The sequence below is a fragment of the Zosterops lateralis genome (genome assembly GCF_965231275.1).
Source record: "Zosterops lateralis genome assembly, chromosome: 15".
NCBI classification, from domain to species: Eukaryota; Metazoa; Chordata; class Aves; order Passeriformes; family Zosteropidae; genus Zosterops; species Zosterops lateralis.
Window position 1 is genome coordinate 8,823,934 of NC_139775.1, and position 19,371 is coordinate 8,843,304.

General features: G+C 40.1%; 1 protein-coding gene across 2 annotated transcripts in view; it reads right to left on the reverse strand.

Annotated features, from left to right (window-relative positions):
- Positions 1–19,371, reverse strand: part of LOC310915732 (BOS complex subunit NOMO1) — a 25,604-nt gene continuing 6,233 nt past the window's right edge. The window contains exons 9-31 of one of the 2 annotated variants that reach the window (XM_083872832.1): positions 19,151–19,240; positions 18,433–18,538; positions 17,871–18,021; positions 17,241–17,418; positions 16,881–17,022; positions 15,876–16,007; positions 14,972–15,108; positions 14,631–14,718; positions 14,114–14,177; positions 13,221–13,316; positions 10,956–11,165; positions 10,591–10,673; positions 9,438–9,597; positions 9,185–9,311; positions 8,420–8,533; positions 7,644–7,771; positions 6,899–7,040; positions 6,005–6,088; positions 5,009–5,119; positions 3,567–3,668; positions 3,238–3,357; positions 2,601–2,693; positions 1–1,838 (exon numbers count right to left, since the gene is read on the reverse strand). In XM_083872832.1, the coding sequence (XP_083728958.1) occupies positions 1,707–1,838; positions 2,601–2,693; positions 3,238–3,357; positions 3,567–3,668; positions 5,009–5,119; positions 6,005–6,088; positions 6,899–7,040; positions 7,644–7,771; positions 8,420–8,533; positions 9,185–9,311; positions 9,438–9,597; positions 10,591–10,673; positions 10,956–11,165; positions 13,221–13,316; positions 14,114–14,177; positions 14,631–14,718; positions 14,972–15,108; positions 15,876–16,007; positions 16,881–17,022; positions 17,241–17,418; positions 17,871–18,021; positions 18,433–18,538; positions 19,151–19,240 (2,790 nt within the window). In that variant the 3' untranslated portion in view covers positions 1–1,706. The remainder of the gene's footprint in view (positions 1,839–2,600; positions 2,694–3,237; positions 3,358–3,566; positions 3,669–5,008; positions 5,120–6,004; positions 6,089–6,898; positions 7,041–7,643; positions 7,772–8,419; positions 8,534–9,184; positions 9,312–9,437; positions 9,598–10,590; positions 10,674–10,955; positions 11,166–13,220; positions 13,317–14,113; positions 14,178–14,630; positions 14,719–14,971; positions 15,109–15,875; positions 16,008–16,880; positions 17,023–17,240; positions 17,419–17,870; positions 18,022–18,432; positions 18,539–19,150; positions 19,241–19,371) is intronic. The other variant, XM_083872833.1, reaches the window with a different exon arrangement.

The window sequence follows — 19,371 nt, forward strand, 5'->3', positions numbered from 1 at the left end:
AAACATTAAATTAGCAAGAATTGTCACTTTTTTTCTTTTTATTAATAGCAGTTCCAATGTTTAAGTTCAATCATCAGTCAGTCTCACAGTTCAGAGATCAAAGTATCTGGAACTCCTCTGAGGCACATGGATACGTGCATTTCTTCCTCATACATTCCCCAAAGTAGCAATAACTTTCTTAACATTCACCAGCTTAAAATAAAAATGTACTGAAAATGTACAATTTATTATAAGTCCTAGAACACCTTGTCTTTTCCCCACATATTTCATCACAGCAATATGAAATTCAAAGTCATTAAGTAGAGCATGACAATTTATTAGAGCTTCATCTCAAGCTCCATACATAATGCTTTTTCAACATTCTATATTCTTGTTATGGTCCTGACAAAATTTCCCTCTGAGAGATTAGAATCATCACCGAATGAAGGTATAATTATTTAGGCCCAAAATCCTGCAAAGTGCAACAAAAACAGTGTAAAACCTTCAGCATCCAAATTTTTAAGAATGGTAGGGCTTGTGAGCTTAAACATTTAAATGCAAGGGGACTTTTATTTCAAGTACTGTAAAAGAGGAACATTGCCACTTACTGGCAGTACCAATGTCTTTGCAATATTTGTAGGCATTTATGTGCATCTTCAAATGCTCTGTTAAGCTTTATACTATTTGTCAATAAAAAGCCCCATTAACATTTAAACTGTGTATGTCCAACTACCTACTTCAAGCAGGAAATCAAAAGAGAACCTGTAAAAACCAGTTATTTATTACAGACTACATTACTGGGATTGTCCATATTGGAGATTTGAAAAAACTCACATTCCTTATAGTTAAAAAACCCAAAAGGTAAAAAAAGGTAAAAAAAAAAATAAATCAGTCATTAATTGGGAAAAAGGCTGAGCATGGCCTGAGCAGGAGATGTGACCATCATGGGTGAATGGTAACACCAAGAACACAGTACGGCTTTGGGAAGAGTAGTGCAGTCAGCTGGAGCCACCTCAGGAATACTGGAGGTCTAAAGAGATCACACTGGACAGGAAACTAAAACTGAAACACTGCTTTTGCAGTAGGAACATTAGAACTTACTTGATATTAATAACTAACCTTACCTGACATGGAGAATTTGTCTTCATTGGGCAAAAACTTAATAAAAGATAACATAATCACTGGACAAGAACTGAAATCAGACAGACTCTTCAATCAAGCTGCTGAACTGAAACTGACAATGACATAATTTACCAGTTCAGCTATGTCTCCTAAAATTCTGTTTCAAGCAACACTGATTTAGTAGAATCCCTGTGTGCTGCTTTTGTAAAGTGGGTATTTCAAAAGGTAAGGAAAAATCATTCCAGAATCTAGAGACTGAAATTGAATATTATCTATTACCACTGCTTTTATAAATCATTAATAAGGACAGCATGACCTGTTCAAATGAAAAGACAAAAAAAAAAAAGCATTAATTGTCTTCAAGTATGAGAGATGCACTCACACTGACAGCAGAGGCATTCATTTAATCACTTTATAACACGGAAATCTAAAGACTCCATAGAAAATTTACAACCAAAACAGAGCTAATGTGACAAATGGTGCTCATGTAGCAAAAAACCAGAAAATGTCAAGTCTGCAAATTCAACAAAAATGTGTTCTAGTGGCTTTGCCTCCTCGGGCTCCAGTTTGACAGAGCACCACTTCATCCCACCCTTCCTTGGAGCTCACGTCCGCCTCGTCTTCTGTTTCTTTGTTTGTCTCTTTGCATCCTCTGAGCCCCCAGTGTCAGAGCCCGTCTGCCCGAGGGCACGGACACCCTGCAGGCGAGTTGTCAGCTGCAGCAGCAGGGGAATAAGCTGGGGAAAAATCAAAAGGGAAGCAAGTTGTGGTTACAATGGTGTGTAAGGTCTGAATGGAATGGTTCTTTAGACACGTAGCCCGTAACAGAATCTATTGCATTGATGGCACATCTACAAAGACATCAGAATATGGCAGCAAATCTTGGGGAGGAATCAAACCAAACTTCTGGGAATTTCTGATAATCAAATCCTAAAGGGATTGTCTGAGAGGAAATCAAACTGCACAGATAAATTTAATTTCTCTCCTTGGCAAGAGAGAATTCCAGTCATTTTAGAAAAGACTAGAAGAGCACAGCTTGATAACAGAGGGGGCTGTATAGCAGGTATTTGTATTCCTCTTGAGAGCTTTTGAACTAAGGAGGGTATAAAGGGTAGGGTATAGAGTTAAAGAGACCAGACTTGAAGATTTGCAAGACTTTTTCCCACCTGAAGCCAATAAAATAATTATGTTCATTCCTATTATCACCGAGTCTGGTTATCTGAATTTTAATGCTGCTTATTGTTTTTTTCTCAGAGCAATCAAATGAGAAGAAAATTCAGCCACAGCACAGGAACTCACCTTCACACAAAACTTTTTTAAAGGAAGGTAATTGTCCAAAAACATGGCCATAATTGTGGCTTTTCTTATAATATATCACCTAAGGGGATTGTGACTGCACCTCTCTCTGGATAACAACCCAACAAACAACTTAGCACAGTGTAACATATCCACTGATAGGACAATAATATTTGGGTAAGAGCAGAAGCCCCCTGACCCACCTTATCGTGGTTGTAACCAGCCAGGAGCAGGAGCAGCGTCAGCGGTAACGCGATGTACGAGCCTTGGGCAATGTCCTGTTCAGGCAGCTTTCTCTGCAAACAGGGCACAGTAGGGATTTTTTTTATTTTTTTTTTTACAGTTGACTGAGAAATCCCTCAGCTCTAATAAACAACAGCAATGGGATCATGAGGCATATCCAGCCCTTCTCATCTGACTTCTTTCCAAGTGCTGTTCTAGGATTTACTTTACTTTCCACTTCAAAGCCACCCTCTGGATCAGTCACTCATGTTTTACCTTCCTGAGGTGTGCTGGTTTGTAAAGTCAATTCATTGATGGTCAGTCTCCTGGTATGCTTTGATTTACCTGTCCCATGCTGCCCACACCTGTGTGACTCCACTACAGCAGCCATGCCAGCACACCCTTCACTTCCTGCTGCTGTTCCATGTCTCCCTCCTGCTCCACTGGCAACTGAACACACAGCAAATCTAAACTGATTGTCACTCTAACGCCACTCATAAACCTCTTTATACTTACACTAACAGAAAGCCTGGCCAAGAGCACAAAATCCATGCAGGTTGTAACACCAAATACTGCTCCCAAGGTGAACACTGGAACATGGAAAGATTTAGTACTTACAGTGGGACTGAAGACCAGTGTAATGTGTTTATGATATCCAATGGCAGTGAAAGAAACTTGAGGCAGGGTGTAGTCATACTGTGATTTAGACAAGGTAGAATCCAGGAGCACTACGTAATTCTGTGGGTAAAAAATACACTCAGCCTACAGCACCAGGAGCAGTCCCAGACAAAATCACATTAAAGGCAAAGGTCAGTTAAACAGGCTTCAAATATTCCAAGACACTGGTTAGTCCAGCATGAATACAGCTCTGCAGGAACACCACAAATTGTCCTTAGAGGAAAAGAAGAATAAGGTGATCTAAGCTAATCTTCCAGCAATATTCTTACCTCTCCATCTCGGAGTAGTGGTGGGAAATGAAAAAACAAGGATAGGCCTAAGTTGACTGTATGAATTGGGTTGTCAAGATTTTCACTCTTGTAGAGCTTCACCTGTAAGTGAAGAAGAAAGCACAAACGAGGTATTCCAAGCCTGCACCACAATAGATATTTCAGACATACCACATCTTCAGGGATAAAAGCACTTCAAAATTCATCATGTGTTTATATGAACAGAGAGTTGTCAAGTAAGAACACCTGGAAATGTTTTAATCTGGGATGTGAAAAGTCACAGAAAGAGTCCTTTTATAGAAATAAGAACTTGAAATAACTTAGGAACAACTGCTGTCTGACATTTTCACATACCCAGTGTATTAAAAGCAGCCTGTGTTGTTGATCACAAAGCTGCTCTCACTTGTGTCTGGATCCAGTCTTAGCACCTCTTTCAAAAACAAGAATGTCTGCATTGGAGGCCAAGGTGATGACATCAATAGCTCACATGAAGTATATGGAACACAAGACCCCACCTCATATGAAGTAGGCCCAGGTTTGGATAACTTCCATATAATCAAATCTTGATATCAATTCCTATTTGCTTAGGCTGAACTGCAAGGGCTTAAATTTTCCCAGAAAGATGGGACACAAGCCCAGGGGCTCTTCGGTAAGGTGACACATTTTCCTTCACACCTTCTCTGTGTGTTGGATCCTTTGGATGTCTCCCAAAAAACCCAACAGCTTAGCAATGAGACCTTGGCAGGTGAGATGCATAACAAACTAGTGTGAAAGAAATCCAAGCACTGCATTTAGATTTGTAGGTAACACTTCATGGAGCTTTTAAACCTGAGAAATGACACTGTAATTCCAACCTCACTAACACCTCTTGCAGACACTTCCAGCATTTGCTCCCTAAGCCAAAAGAATCAGAGGTGTTTAGCAAGTTTTTTCAGACCACAATACAGTTTTGAATTTTGAAAATTTCAGCTTTCCTATTTGTCTCATACTGTCTATTATTATGTACTTTTAAATTCACATCTCCTGTGGTATCACTGCATTGACATGGGATCTTCAGGTTCTGACATACAGGTCAAAAAATTTCAGATGTTTCAGCAATTAATGCAGTTCTGATACAAATGACTCATCTCACCCTTGCTGTCTTGATCTCTACAGACAGAGCATCCTTAATCAGGGATATAGACCCCAAAATGTATAGGCCAACCAGAGAAAGTATTTCTTAAACATATTCCCATGAAAAAGGGAAACATTAAAGCAAAGCATCAGGAACACTGCAATCTTCATTCTATCTGGAATTCAAATTCACCTTCGTTAACTATTAGTTCTAATTTGAATTAAATGTGTACTCTGGCTACTGAACCATTTCCAGTGACCCTGTAAAAAAAAATCACTGTAAAAGTAGTAACAAATACACTTGACAAAGATGAAAGGCTTGAACTTACACATAATGTGGAGAGATATTCAGAAGCTGTAATCACATTTCCACTTAAATCAAATTGATTAATTTGCCGGAACGCTATAATATTAACATCATCAATGTCACTGTTCCCAACCTGCAATGAAAAACAGACTCAGGGTTTTACCAACAGAGGAACAGTTAACAAAGCACAGCAACAAAACTGTTAACACAACACAAATACTGCTGATCATTTTAAATAAAAAGTGATTTTTGTTCTATACTAACCACATGTAGCTTGAAAGCTTTCCCATTGCAAGTCCCTGTTCTCCAGGGTGTACAGCCTGCAATTGCAGACTTGGGCATTATCAGCATGAGGCTCATGACATTAAAGTAAAAATGGCAGTCTCAAAAGAACAAACTATTCTGGAAAAGGCTGAGGTACATCCACAGGACTGCCTTTTCTCAGAACGCTGGTCTCAGTATTTTACATCTGTGCTGAGAGATGAACTGAAATGTTTATACAGTTGACTAATGTGGAATACTTAACAAGATTCCACCAGTTTTTAATTCCAAGTTATTACTGCATTTTATAAATACTTGCTAGTCCAAATTACAATTTCACCTACATCAAGACTGCATGATTTGGACCAAATAAAACAATATCTATCAGTCTATAACTAAATAAAACTGTAGGACAATATGACAATTTATGACATCCTCAAGCTGCCACTGCTTTGTTCCACATCATAAAGAAATGTTGAAAGGTATTCCTTACATTTATTCTCTTATTCCTGGATGCATAGTTTTCATGACTGTGAAAGAATCCTTTTCACTTGTTTACTGTTTGGGTTTATCTCACTTCAGTTTTGAGCTATGGTGCTGACACACAATGTGGAGCCTGTTTTTAGGGAGCTAACTTGCTGAAATGCACTTGTCTAAACAGAATGCCTTTGTTACATTGCTGCTGACAGAACAGACAGGATGCCTGGGCAGACCCATTTCATATTTAAATAATGTTGGAAGAAAAGAGAAAAATTACCTCAATTGCCCGATGCTGTGGTAAAGCTCTTTCAATGTGATCATTGCCTTCAGCTTTGAGTTGGACATGATACACACAGCCAGGCTGAAAGCAACATTCAGATGATAAATCCCAACACTGACTAATACATACTTTAATTTTAGAGAGCAGTAAAGGGATTTTTCTAACATTCCATTTAAGATATGCCACCCAAACAGATTTAACTCTATGCAGTTAAAGTTTTTCCTTATCTCAAATAGAAAACTTAACTCAATAACACTATTAAGAGTGTTTACTATTAGAAAATAAGAAAAGGCTATATAGAACTTTCATTAGTTTGTTACATCACAGTATTAAAAGAAATCATCTGCTGTGATGAAGGAAAACACAGGATTAAAACCTGATCAAACATTGCTTTTTACTTCAGGAAATTGTTGACTCCTGACATAATGGTGCCATAAATTCAGCTTCCCCATTTCCCTTAATTCACATCCATGCTGTGCAAGCAACATCACACACACACTCAATATGCTGCTAAAAATAGGCTGTTGGTATTTTCACAAGAGAAACTAAACACTTCCCTGAATTCTTCTGCCTATGAAGCTTCCCTGCTGGCCACCCAAGCACTGACCAGGGGATTGTGTTATGTCACTCCAACTGCTCAGTGTTTCTGGAGGCCAGCACAGTATGCTACCAGCAAGTTCACAGATTTACACCATGAGCTTTTCTTTTCCCCTTTATCAGGCTCAATGTTCACAACATGCCCATATTTCTTCACACAGAAAGACTCAAGGGAGTTTGAGTTAGCAAGCATGATGTGAAAACAGAAACCAGTGGCTACTGAACAGAACCATTTCACTGTTCCACTGTCACACTGACAGAAAAGTAAACGACAGAGAGTCTCCTACTCCTTACCCGAAGGCCCCGGAGCCTGAACTTGCCCTCTTCATCAGTTATTGTGTCTTCTCCATAGATGCTGCAATCATTCTGTCCCACAGCTTCCACTGACACTCCCTGCTCAGGCTCTCCATTTAAAGAGGAAACTGTGCCATAACAGCTAAAGGTATAAAGAGAACCAGTTGCTACAGTTGCTATACTGGTTTAATGCATATTTTAAAGACATTTTATTGTTATAACTGATGGGAAAAGTACTTAATGTATTTACTACAGCACTGAGAATAAAAGAGGTATTTATGTGTGTGTGTGTGTAAAACAGTTTAAATAATTAACATTTGCTGCAGTTCAGAGCACAACTTTAGGAATCCAAGCTCCCTATACTCCACGAACAGCAATTCTTTCTTACCCCTGAGGACAAGGAAAGGAAGGACCTTGAAGTCAGATATCTGAATTGGTCTACCATAACTAGAATAGTCCTCTCCTCTCTCACTGGACACAGCACAAACCATTTCCAGTGCCACTGATACAGTGCTGTCATAGACATGCTTTCCTATAGCTCTGCTATGTGGTCTTAGCTATATATCCACATCCATAAAAAAAAAGCCAAGAAAAGTACTTATACACAGCACATTTAAGTTAAATTGAGACTTGGAAAGTCCCCTCCAAATCTGCAAGAACAGAGGTGTGCTGGGAGGAGACACATTTGGCACAAAACATCCTGATACAGCCCATAGCATTTTCCATGGATTCCAGCTCCACTGACCTGTAAGCTGTTCTGTAACCAGTTATCTGGATTTTGAGATTTTGTCCTTCCTGCACTTCGATCATTTGTGATGATGGTTCAAACCGAAACTCTTTCATCATGGGTTTAAAGTAATATTGCCCTGGGCTCTGCAAAGAGGCACAAAACAAGCTGTTTATTCATAGTGATGCAAAAACTCACCAACCCCAAATATGCTTTGCAAGAGCTCTCTAAAGAGCTGATGTCCTCTGTTCCAACCACAGGTTAAACCTGTCACAAAATGTGAGCAGCGAAGAACAGGGAGCACATTGGACAATAAACTGATGGAATTTCACCTGATGACAAAGTGTTAAGAGAGAAAGGAAACTACATCCCTAAAACCTTACAAGACCTCAAGGACAGGAAAGTGACCACAAAAGAAGGATGTCTGCAAAGAAACTATTCAAGCATGTCTACACACATATAGATCAATAATGTAATTAGATTTCCTTCCCCCTAAAGACTCTCCAATGATCATCAACAAATTGGCTTGTTCCATGTTTACAGACTGCAAATTATTAACTGAGATCAATCAACATCATCTACGACCTGTTGGGGAGAAAGAAACCTCTTGCCATGCTAGATTTCTCAGCTTTCCCTGGCTAAGATTTTAAGTGCTGTTTATTCTCAGGGATCTGCATCCCTCATTGTGGGTTGGGGTTTCAAAGGACACCTGCCACTCAAGAGAGCCCTGTTTGGGAGGGCAAAGGAACACAGCCCCACACACATCCACGCTCAGAAGAATCATTTCAACTTACCAGGTTGGAAAAGGTCAGCATGCCATTGTCCTGTGTGAGGAGGTTGGACCGAAAGACCCCTCCACTGAGGGACAGGAGAACTCCAGCAAGAGCCTGGTCATCCTCTGATTTGATCTGTTTTGGAAAAACCAGTTATTTTAAGTGTAAGTGAGGGGTTTTTTATGGAGAAGGGTTCAGTTGAAAAGCTCCTTGCAGAGTGCACAGGTGGGCTGGCTCTGAGCACCCAGCTGTGAGCAGAACTAACCATAACCACATCTGTACTGCCCCTGCTGCCAGAGCCCAGGGCTGCAGAACCCTCTGCTCCAAGCCCTGGGCAGCCACAGCCCAGGGCACACCATGTGCCACCACAGCAGCCATCCTCTGCCTCTCCATAGAACACACAGGGTGAACAGAACAAAGCACACAAACACTGGAACCAGGTATTAGCTGGACCAGACTACACCTACACCTTGAGGGATGAAACTCATTAAAACAGGGTGGTCCAACTCTACAAAAGCAAATGAAGCCAGTCTTTTGAACTGCAAGCTCTAATTTTCATTCTATAAACCTTGCAAGTACCTTCTGCATGGCAAATCACAGTCTACAACTGAGCTCATCCACTGAGATTAGTCTCCTCATGACAAAAATCATTATCCAAATAATAATAATAAATTATCCCAAAATCCCACACCCATTTGTCTTTGGAAGACATGGATTAACTTTTTGCCTGTCCAGCTCCAGCTGCACACACTATTCATTTAGAACCCAAAACGTTCAGAACATTACCTCAAATGTCACCCCAGCAAGAGCAAAAGCTTTGAAGTCTCCAACTGTTCCCTCCACTGCAGTCAGAACAAAACCTTCCTTCTGAGCAGTGATTGTGTATTCCAAGTCACTGTGGAGTGGCCCAACACTTCAAATACAAGGAGAACAGAACTTGTTTCAGAAAAAACACTTGGATATCACGTACACATCTGTCAAGTAACCACTGTGCTTTTAACTAAAGAATCCAAAGGTTCAAGACAAATCTGTTCATTACCTGTAAGTGCCTTTGCCATCAGTGAAAACTGTGATAAGTGCAGAAGTTGCTCCCTTCTCACTAATGACAATCTCAACACCTTCCAATTCAGGATGAATTTGCCCTTCCAGAAACAAGCCAGCTTTTCCATGAATCTCTATCAGCTTCCCAGGACAACTCTCTTGGTCATTGTGAAGGAGATTTAAGACAAAGAAAAGGGTCAAAAATACACTTGACACTCTGGCTTAAAACTAGAGCTTAACTACTTCCAAAGTGCTCAGCTAGTGGCCTTTTATCTTAAAACAAGACATCAATCCACACAATTTCATGGCCTCTTAACACATCTTACAACATCTGAACAGTACCAAAATGAGTAACTACATTTCAAAGCTATAAGCACATTCCCAAAAAAACCTTACAGATTTCTGAAGTGGTTGGAGGTCTCACTGAGTTACATACACTGCAGCCACATGGAGACAATGGCAATGAAACTTCCTTCTAGCCAGATAAGCTTTGACCACATTTTTTGAGTCCAGATTCAGGTCAGCATTGTGTCAGGTTTAATGACATTAAGAAAATTTTATTTCTCTCCCTCAAATACATTTAGAACATATAAACAGAGTCACTTAACATGAAAAGAGGCACTTAACATTTCCTTGTGATTTCAAGCAAAATATATTCAGTTAAGAACCTGAGGACAAGATGGACACCAACCTAACAAGCAGTATCAGTAACTGATGATAATTCTGACAATTCTGAAGTCTGTTTTTTTAATGAATATTTTTATTACTGTAATTTAGTGGAAAAAAAAAACTCTTTAAGAGAAACTTGAATTTGGTAACAAATTCAAAATAGAAACCTTGTTTTTACACAACTCTTTTTCTAGGTCACAGTACTGTGAACAATTCTGAGAATCTAGTGTAATACCCGGAAACCTGGCCTTCCTCTTGTGCCAGGTGGTTTTTCAGCACTTGGGAGAATATTCTGCTGATTAAAACTGTACTTGCATCCTCTATCAAGTAACTTCCAAATTCCAGAATTAAACTGGCCCAAAGAAACAATTGCAACTGAAATTTCCCTAACATTACTTTTCCAGTTATTCACGTTTATCTATACAGATACATTTCAACCATAAAAAAGTAATCCTTTCAAACAATAAACTATTTATATTTACCTCCACTAACAACTGCTTCCACATAAGGTGGGTAGAAGAGTAGCTCTTTTGATGATGGTGTTACAGTAATTTTCTCTCCAGACCTGTAAAAGACAAACAAGATATAATTAGAAGAAAATCAAATTAGCAGCTGTCATGTACAGCAGAGTGCAAGAATGCATCTAAATACTCCAAGAAGAAAAGTATCAACAACAGTCTAAGCAAAATTCATACTATGTGGTACTAAGATTCCTTGTAGCTCAGAGTCACCAAAGGCACCCAGCAAGCAGCTCTGTCCTACCTGGAACTGTATCGCTGTTCTGTTTGGCACAAACTCCACACAACAGCACAAAGAACACACCTTGCCCATTGGAGCTTGGTATTACCTTGCCCAGTATGAAAATTCATATAAGAATGGTCCTTGGAGCTCCTCCACCATTTCTTGCACTGGTGGCTTTGTTCCCTCCTCCTCCTGACCCTTCTTCTCCCTCTCCTGCCGGCGGCTCTCGATTTCTGCCAGCTGCTGCTCCCGGCGGAGCTCCTGAACAGATTTCAGGGGCCCTAAAACCAAGGCAGGTTCACTGTCAATGGATGACCTGAAAATATGGACAAAAAACAAAATCACCTCCTTCCATATGGAGAGGTAAGAGCTTCTTGTATCTGTTAATTATCACCTTTACACCACCCCAGGTAAGTCCCAGGATATTTTTTAAACCCATCCCTCTTTAACTGCCCTGTTTATTATGGTAAGAGCACAGGAGTGGTAAATTTTTAGGCAAAAGGATTAGTTTGCCAGAGTACCTTTAACCAAGACCTGAACTAAAAGAGAAAGGCTGGAATGCCAAATCAGAGAACAAGCTTAATACAGAACAGATGAGTTGTACAAAATAAATTTAAAAACTGTTTAATTGCTTTTTTTTTCAGAACTAGGAACTTTTGTCTCAGGAGCAGAGAGTACAAGGAGAAAATAACTTTTATCACACATAAATACTTCCAAGAGCCAGCAATTCCCATGAAAAGCTCTGAGTTCTCACCTATCTGCCCTATATATATGAACTACCCAGCTATTTTGTCATTGTCCACTGAACAGATTGCTAGATAAATTCAACCAAGTTCTTAGAATCTGCTCAGAAAAATGCATTTTGTTTCGCTCTCCCTGATACTGCATCCTCTCTTTTCTAGCATTTTCTTCTAGACTCCAATCATCCTCTGTATCTTATCATCTGTCTCTTCTCCAACAGTCTGAATTCTCAGCAAGGACTGAACCAAAATGGTCACAATCACTTTTCCTACAGCCACTCTAGATTACCAGAATAGTTCTGTCTCCTGCTTCAACTTTCACCTATATTCTAGTTTGGCTTTTTAAGAGACATGGTTACTATTGCTCTATCACATGAAGTTTCATCAAGGCCTTATATTCTTTCTCTGCAGTCCAGACACAATACAGAAACATGTAAATTTTTTTGTCTGAAAGCCTGTTAAAAATTTGCATGGGCACATAATCTCAAGATACTGATAATAGATTACTACAGTATTATTTTTAAAGCATACCCAAGCCATTACCAAGAACTGGTGAGAATCAGCTTTGCTTTGGTTGAGGTTGTTTGGGGTTTTTTGTTAACTAAAAATTAATGGGTCACAGCCATGGATCTGGTATATACCCCTGTAAAAACAAGTGACTTGCTTTTAAACCCAGAGCTGTTCCCTTTATGCTGATGGCCCTTCACAAATCGGACTTCAGCTGAAAAGCTTGAGGCAGGATTGATCAGAGATATCTGTGGCAACTAAGCTGCCTTCAGAGCACTAGGCAACAGTCTCCAAAACCTGAGAAGGTGGGTACAATATTCACCTCCTCACTAAGTTGTTTTTAACATCCTAATGGCTCTCTGCTGTCTCAGTGTCTCCTTTCCAGCTGCTGGAGTTGCCCAGCAGTTGCAGTGACAGGGTCATTAATCTTGAAGAACTTGAGGCAATGCTCTGCAGGTAATGTTCTCTGAAAAGATGTTTTCTACATTCAAAAAAGTTTGAGAACCCAGTCTAGAACAAGTAGACGCCAGCAGAGTATCAATAAAATACTCATCATTATCAGACACTTTCAGGCAGATTTGGCACCTCATACAATTAAAGCTGTTCACAAATCAGTGCTCCCTAGTGAGCTGTCTGTTCAGCTAAACATAAACTTGTGCATTAGTGTGTAATCACTCTGCATGCTTCTCCTTTTATAACCCTCCTCACACTAGGTACAATGCTCTAAAAGCAGCAAATTCCCCTTCTGAGGAAAGAAAAAAAGGGAAAAAATAGATGCCAGTGCCTTAAAGAGCTCAGACCTAAGCTAAAACAATACCCTCTGAATTCTGAAACATCAGTTCATTAACGTACATAAAAACTCAGAAAATCATTCCTTTTTACCAAGACACAAAAGCAGGGAAGGCCAACGTTGAAATGATGAGGAAATGCTCAAAATGAGGCTGGATTTATCTCTCTCTAAACAACTAAAAGCACATCTTAGCATGAAAAACTTCTTGCAGCCTAGGCTAGGATGCCATCCCCTCAGAAAGCAGCCACTGCAGCATTAAAACTGGAGTAAAGCTTTATGAGAGAAATGCCTTTTTCTTGCACTTTTTATAGCCCCACAATTTCTTTGTCCTTACTTAATGGTAACAGTCACATCCATCAGTTTATCAGTTACAATCGTGCCAAGGACATGGTGGCGAACTGCAGTGAGTGTCAGGATACTGGGAGAGGACCTGCAAACCAAAGGAACAAAGACATGAATTCAAGGTCCCCTTCCCAAATAAGCAAATCTTATTTAGCAGTCTGTGCTCTCACCTCTGAGATTGAAATGCTTTATAAAAGACAATATAGAAATTACACAGCAAAGGTGTAGTGCTGGGATGGTCATCTGTTGGAAAGGGAGCATTTCCCAGCTGGAGCCCCAAAGCAATTCCTTCCTTTGTGCCTTCTGCTTCCTCTCAAGCTAAAGCTGATTTGATTGACTTCATATGTCAAAGTGTCATTAAACACATCACCAAACCACAATCTATAAATAACTAATCAAACTTTCCTGACTGAGGAAGATCAGCACTGCTTACTTGTGATAAGGGTAAACATTTATTCAGCTTGTAAAAAGGGGGGTGAGCAAAATCAAATCACCAGAGGGTCATGGCACCAGGGACATGCAATAGTGGTAAGTGCCTCTTACTATCCCATCTTACTATCTTGCTATCCCATCTTTTGCCTTTCAGCTCTCAGAAGAGACCAAGAGTTTTCAGTGAAATAACTCTTCTCTGTTACAAAGCAAACCCAACCCTAATAGACAGAAAGCTGACAAAAATACTCATCTGAAGTAACTAAAGCCACTTTAAACCCTATCATCACTTGATTTTTATTACTTTTAAGATAGAAAGGACAAAAGAACACATGTGATACACCTTGCTAGAGCCTCCCTCTACACATGCTGTCCTGCTGAAAAAGCAAGCAGAGAAGGGAGCATTATGGAAAATCCCACTGGCAGGAATAAGGTGAGGAACAGTCACACTCTTACGTGTCGTAGGTGTAATACTCGTGCTCAAACTGGTGGCAGGAGCGCGGGGTCACCTCATACACACCTACAAACAGCAAGGCAAAGAGTGACCCACTGAAAAACTCCAGCTGGCTGAATTCCCCAGATCATCACATGAAAGCAGGGGTATAGAAACAACTACAGAATTTGACTGTGTATCTGCTGCCTTCCACACAGACACCTTCTAATGTGTCTGACAAACAGAACCCATATGAATGAGATTATTTTAACATGAACTTCCTTCATCAAAGATTAAATACTTCCATCACCAAGAAAGAAAAGAAACAGTAACATTTTAATTCTGGAATCTAGATTTGGTGAAGGACTAAACAGAAGAAATGGAGAATTCTAAAAACTTGGAACAGATAATTTATATATAGATGTAATTAAAACAACGCCTTTCAGAAACCACAAATATTTTTGTTGTTGTTGTTGTTACAAGCAGTATTTGCTAACTGGTTGTTTTTCATTATTTAAACTAATATTGTAATGCTGTTACCTGGCTTTGAAAGACAGAATCTATTAACTCCTTTGGACAGGTTATAAACACCAACATTCTCTGGTCCGTTTCCATCCTGATAGAATTCCTGTGAAGCCACAGCACAATTCACTATTAGTAACTACCAAACAACAAAATGAAAACAGTATTTGCCTAAGATACATCAATGCCATCTCTTTTGTAATACCTTAACATCACAAGGCGATTTTACCAAACTTAAAAGACAAATTTTGAAGCACTCTAAACATCCAGAGACAGTAGAAAGCCTTGACTCCAAGCATAAACCCATCCACCTTCTCAAGGTCATTAGAAACATACAAGAACATTTGTTTCCTACATACCAGTGTGATTGCATGAGAAAGGGAACACCTCAGCATATATCCAGTCTGCCTGAATTCTACTCCTGACACATCTTCCTCCAAGACTTCCAATTCCAAAGACTTATTCTTCCAGCACCAGTCTTCATGTACAATGCTTACTGGAACATACACCACACAAAGCATTTTAGTAATGTAAAACTGAGTAAATAAGGGCAGGTTTTGTGATATAAAAAGTTTGTGTCTCTCTAGCTTCCCTGACAATATATCTTCAAATATAAATACAAAACAATGGCTGTAATAACAGACCTGGCTCACAGCACTGCAGCATCACCAGGAACTCAACACATCTATCAGGAAAGCTGTGCTATGAAAAGGAATAATGAAGCCTGGCCACCCTGGAAGGCTCCTCAATGGGCACTACCACTGTGACAGGCAAAGCAACCTAGAGGACAGGAGAACCTAACCCAAATTTAACCTGGGGGAAAAATGTTCCCACTTCCGTATAAGGAGTGCAATCTATATCCTCCTTCTACATCCTTCCCTGGAAAATAATTTATTTTCACAGGCCAAGGCAAGCTGGCCAAAATACATATTGTTCTTAGGAGCAACACTCTGGAAGCAGAACTAGAGTGTGTCCCTGTTCTTAGGCTTGGGACAAGCCAGTTCATGATAAAGCCCACTTCTCCCACACCAGCCACACAGACCCTAAAACTCAGGGGAGCAGTAACCTTTGGGCTGCCACAGGGTTAAACATCCAACATTAAGAAAACCTGATGCACTTTTGCAAGGCTTTTTTCCAGATTCTCTCAAGTTTCACAACTGTGCTGAGCATAAGTGCAAAAGGTATCCACGATGAGAGAAGTGCTCAGATTAGGTCACAAACTGAGCTAGCAAGGAGCCCCCTAGGCAGTTCCCCTGCCCGTACCTTTGTACTTTCCCGGGAGCACGCCCTCAAAGGTGAAGGGCACGGAGTCGCGGCTGCCGGCCAGCTGCAGGCTGCGCTTCTCCCCTTGCCGGCTCACGGACTGCAGTGTCACCGTCAGGTCACCACACGCGTCTGGAGGGAGCACAGCACGTCAGGCCGCACCCAAAACCCCACAGACACACCGCACCGCATGGGGACTAACGCTGAAATGTTGCTCCCTTCCACCAGAGGATGTTCCCAATTAAAACTTGTTTCTTAGGCACACGTTGACCAGTGTTTTTTCGCATTCTGCGGGATTTTGAGATTGGTAATCGTGTTCTTTTATATAATGGCAAGAAAGAAACTGAGATCAACTTTAAATCTCTGCACCTCACTCTGCAAAGACTTAAGAGCCCAGTAAATACTTGTGAGACAGAACATAAAGTGCAGGGAGGATTCAGAGAGGAAAAAGGAAGGGTAAAAATTATATAAACCAGGCTCCAATCATCTGCTGAAATCAGTGGGTAATCAAGGAAAATAACAGGAGAGAGGAAGAACTTTAGACTAAAATAAAGACAAAAAGCTTATGAAAGAGAACAGACATTGAAAGTTTCTGCCAACAGCTTGAGCATCTATCCTACAGTTTTTACATGCACTGTTTTTTTCCCTTTTTTTTGGTACACTTCTTTTTCACCTCCAGTACTTCTCTGATTGATGTACAGTATCCCAAGTAGCAGTCAGGGCCATTCCTTACAGAACCCAGCCATTTTCTGAGGAAGGAAGACTTGCTTATCCCTAACAAGTATTAGAAGTAAGTATATAACTTTACTCCAAACTTTGTTAAGGTTCCTTACTAGGCCACAACAACTCCCAAGAAGAGCTGCTTTTTCCATGTGCTGCAAGTTACATTTACTCATGATGGGCTAACCACTAATCAAGAGTCTTGATGTCAACAACACTCACTCACACACATGCAGTGCTGAAGTTCTCCATCCCATTGCCATTTCATTTTCACAATGGACTTACCTAAACAAGAGATCTTCCCTGAGAGAGATGCCAAAAACTGAGAGAAGGTCACATCCATCACTGGTCTGTCAGTAACAGTGACAGGGAACATTTTGGGTTTCAAAGCCAACCCTGCTCTGGTCTCAGCCTCTGGAATAATTACCTGTAGAGTACATGACATCAAGGCATCACCACCTTTCAGACATCAGTCCAAAAACACCCACTCTGCTGTCTTCAATGCATTTATCAGAAATTAGAAAATGGAAATCTACTGTAAACCCCAGGCGAAGCAAAACCAGCCTCTCCAACATGCTTTCCAAAATTTCAAAATCTTCTAAAGCACCATGACAGTCCCACAATGAAATGAAAGCTCATTCTTACCTGAATATTGTAGGTACCCGATTTTGCCTTGAAACAAAATGCTCCATGAGGGTCAGTTTCTGTTGTAACCAGTGATGCTTTGTCTTTGTCTTCAGGTATCATGGTTACCTTGTATTTACTGATCTGTTTGACTGTGTCAGGGAATCGAGTAACTGAGATGTGGCCACACACACTGAACCTGTTAAATAAAAGCCATCAGAACAACCATCTTGATTTGACAAAAAAAACCTACTTGTTTTAGAACTTCCTTAAAGAGTAAACCTCACTATTTTGAAATATTAACACAGGACTGTACAGCATTTCTCCTGAAAGAGAGATTGGGAAGCAACTTGTTTCACTCTTCCCTGTCACCAACCCAATCACTCCAAGCCTTTTTCCTTTTTTTTTTTTACTTATTTATTTATTTATTTGCACAGCAGGCAATGGATTTGGGACTTTCTCCCCTCAGGTTTTCAATAGTTTCAAATGTTTTGAGTCAAAATATGATAGGCAATCCACTGGAACTTCTTCAGAAACATTCAGCTCCTGAAAACACGACACAAGTCTGGGCATGGCATGGGAAAGGATCACCCATTTTCACAGCCTCATCCACACAGCAAATTGCGTTTTCATCCTGACACTGGTCCTTACCCTGTTGCAATGATGTTTGCCAGCTGAGGTGTATTTGGTGCAATCTTCACAGTAATAGTATCAAAGAACAGGTGTTCTTTCCTGGCATGAATTGTGTATGTACCTGTTGTTATGTTCTCAAGGCGGAAAGAGCCATCAGCTTTTGTCTTCACTGTAACAAGTAACAAGAATTAAAAAACAGAGCATATGTTAATCTTCTGTATCAACAGATCCAGAGGGCATGCACTGCTTTAGGCTATTTTTAATTCATATTACACAATAAATAGTTTTATGCCTTTTTATTAGATGAACTCTCATTTCTGTATTTCAAAGTACAATCTGGCATACGGTTGAAAGCAATTCAGAAATTTTCAGCTGCCAAATAAAGGAACATTTAATGCTCTCATCTAAACCAGAAAATGTAAAATTTATCAACTGCATGAAATCCACTTTAATTTTTCAAATAAATTGCAACAAAAGGAGTGTATTATCCTGAAGGGTTAACTCCACACCATACACTAGTCCTGTATTTGAGTTTAATAAAGGCTTCCCTGTAGCAACAAAGATCTACAGCACTGCATACCTTTAATCTGATTGTTCAGAGTCACAGTGGCATCAGCAACTCCTTCTCCTTCAGGACCATTCAACACCCTGCCTGTGACAGAGAAACCCATCACATGGAAAACAGGCTGAAACGGGAAAAAAAATAGCATCAGTCTTTACTCAGGAAATGCAAACACACCTACAGCAATCAACACCAACTGTTTTCTCTCCACACACATATAAAGGAGACTTATTTACAGCTCTAGGAAAAGTGTACCAGGATAATCACAGTGAAAGTACAAACTGATCTCCAGGCATGCTGTTCCCCTAAGTACAAAACACACACTCTCAATTTATCTGCACTGGTACAGCTCAGAGGGCTGCAGTCACAGACCATAATGCTATTACACGAGGCACTCTGCAAAACAGAAAAACCTACAGGCCCCTCTCCAGAGATGTGACAATCTCAACAAGGAAATATAAGCAACCTGTAAGATTACTGCCTGTTTGCAACATGGACATGAAAGTGAACATAGCAGAGAGCTTTGCCCTATTTTGTTTCTTCCTAGTAAAAGGGACCAAAGTATAGCAACAAAGCACAGTACCAGAAACTGTCTTCTACCTGCTGTGCATAAACAAGTGTCTTCAACTTCTTACAAAGAAGTTTTTTTCCACAATACAGCTTCTTTCTGCTAAAATCAGTTGGGCTTTTACAGGAATGAGTGGCACAAAAGGCTTATGCCCTCTGCAGGCCTCACCTCGATCTGTAAACTGTCGTGCTCTACAAGGAAGTCCAATCTAGACGGAGCAACATCAAAGGTGATTCTCTCTCCCCTGTAGAATGGTATCTGAAAGAAGATACATAGCTTTGACTCCTAAGCTGTGATGACAGAATTTTTCATGTTCCTATTACCATCAGACACTTTTACCAAGGGTCAAATAAACTGCAAAACATTACTCAGAGGCATGGAGACACAAA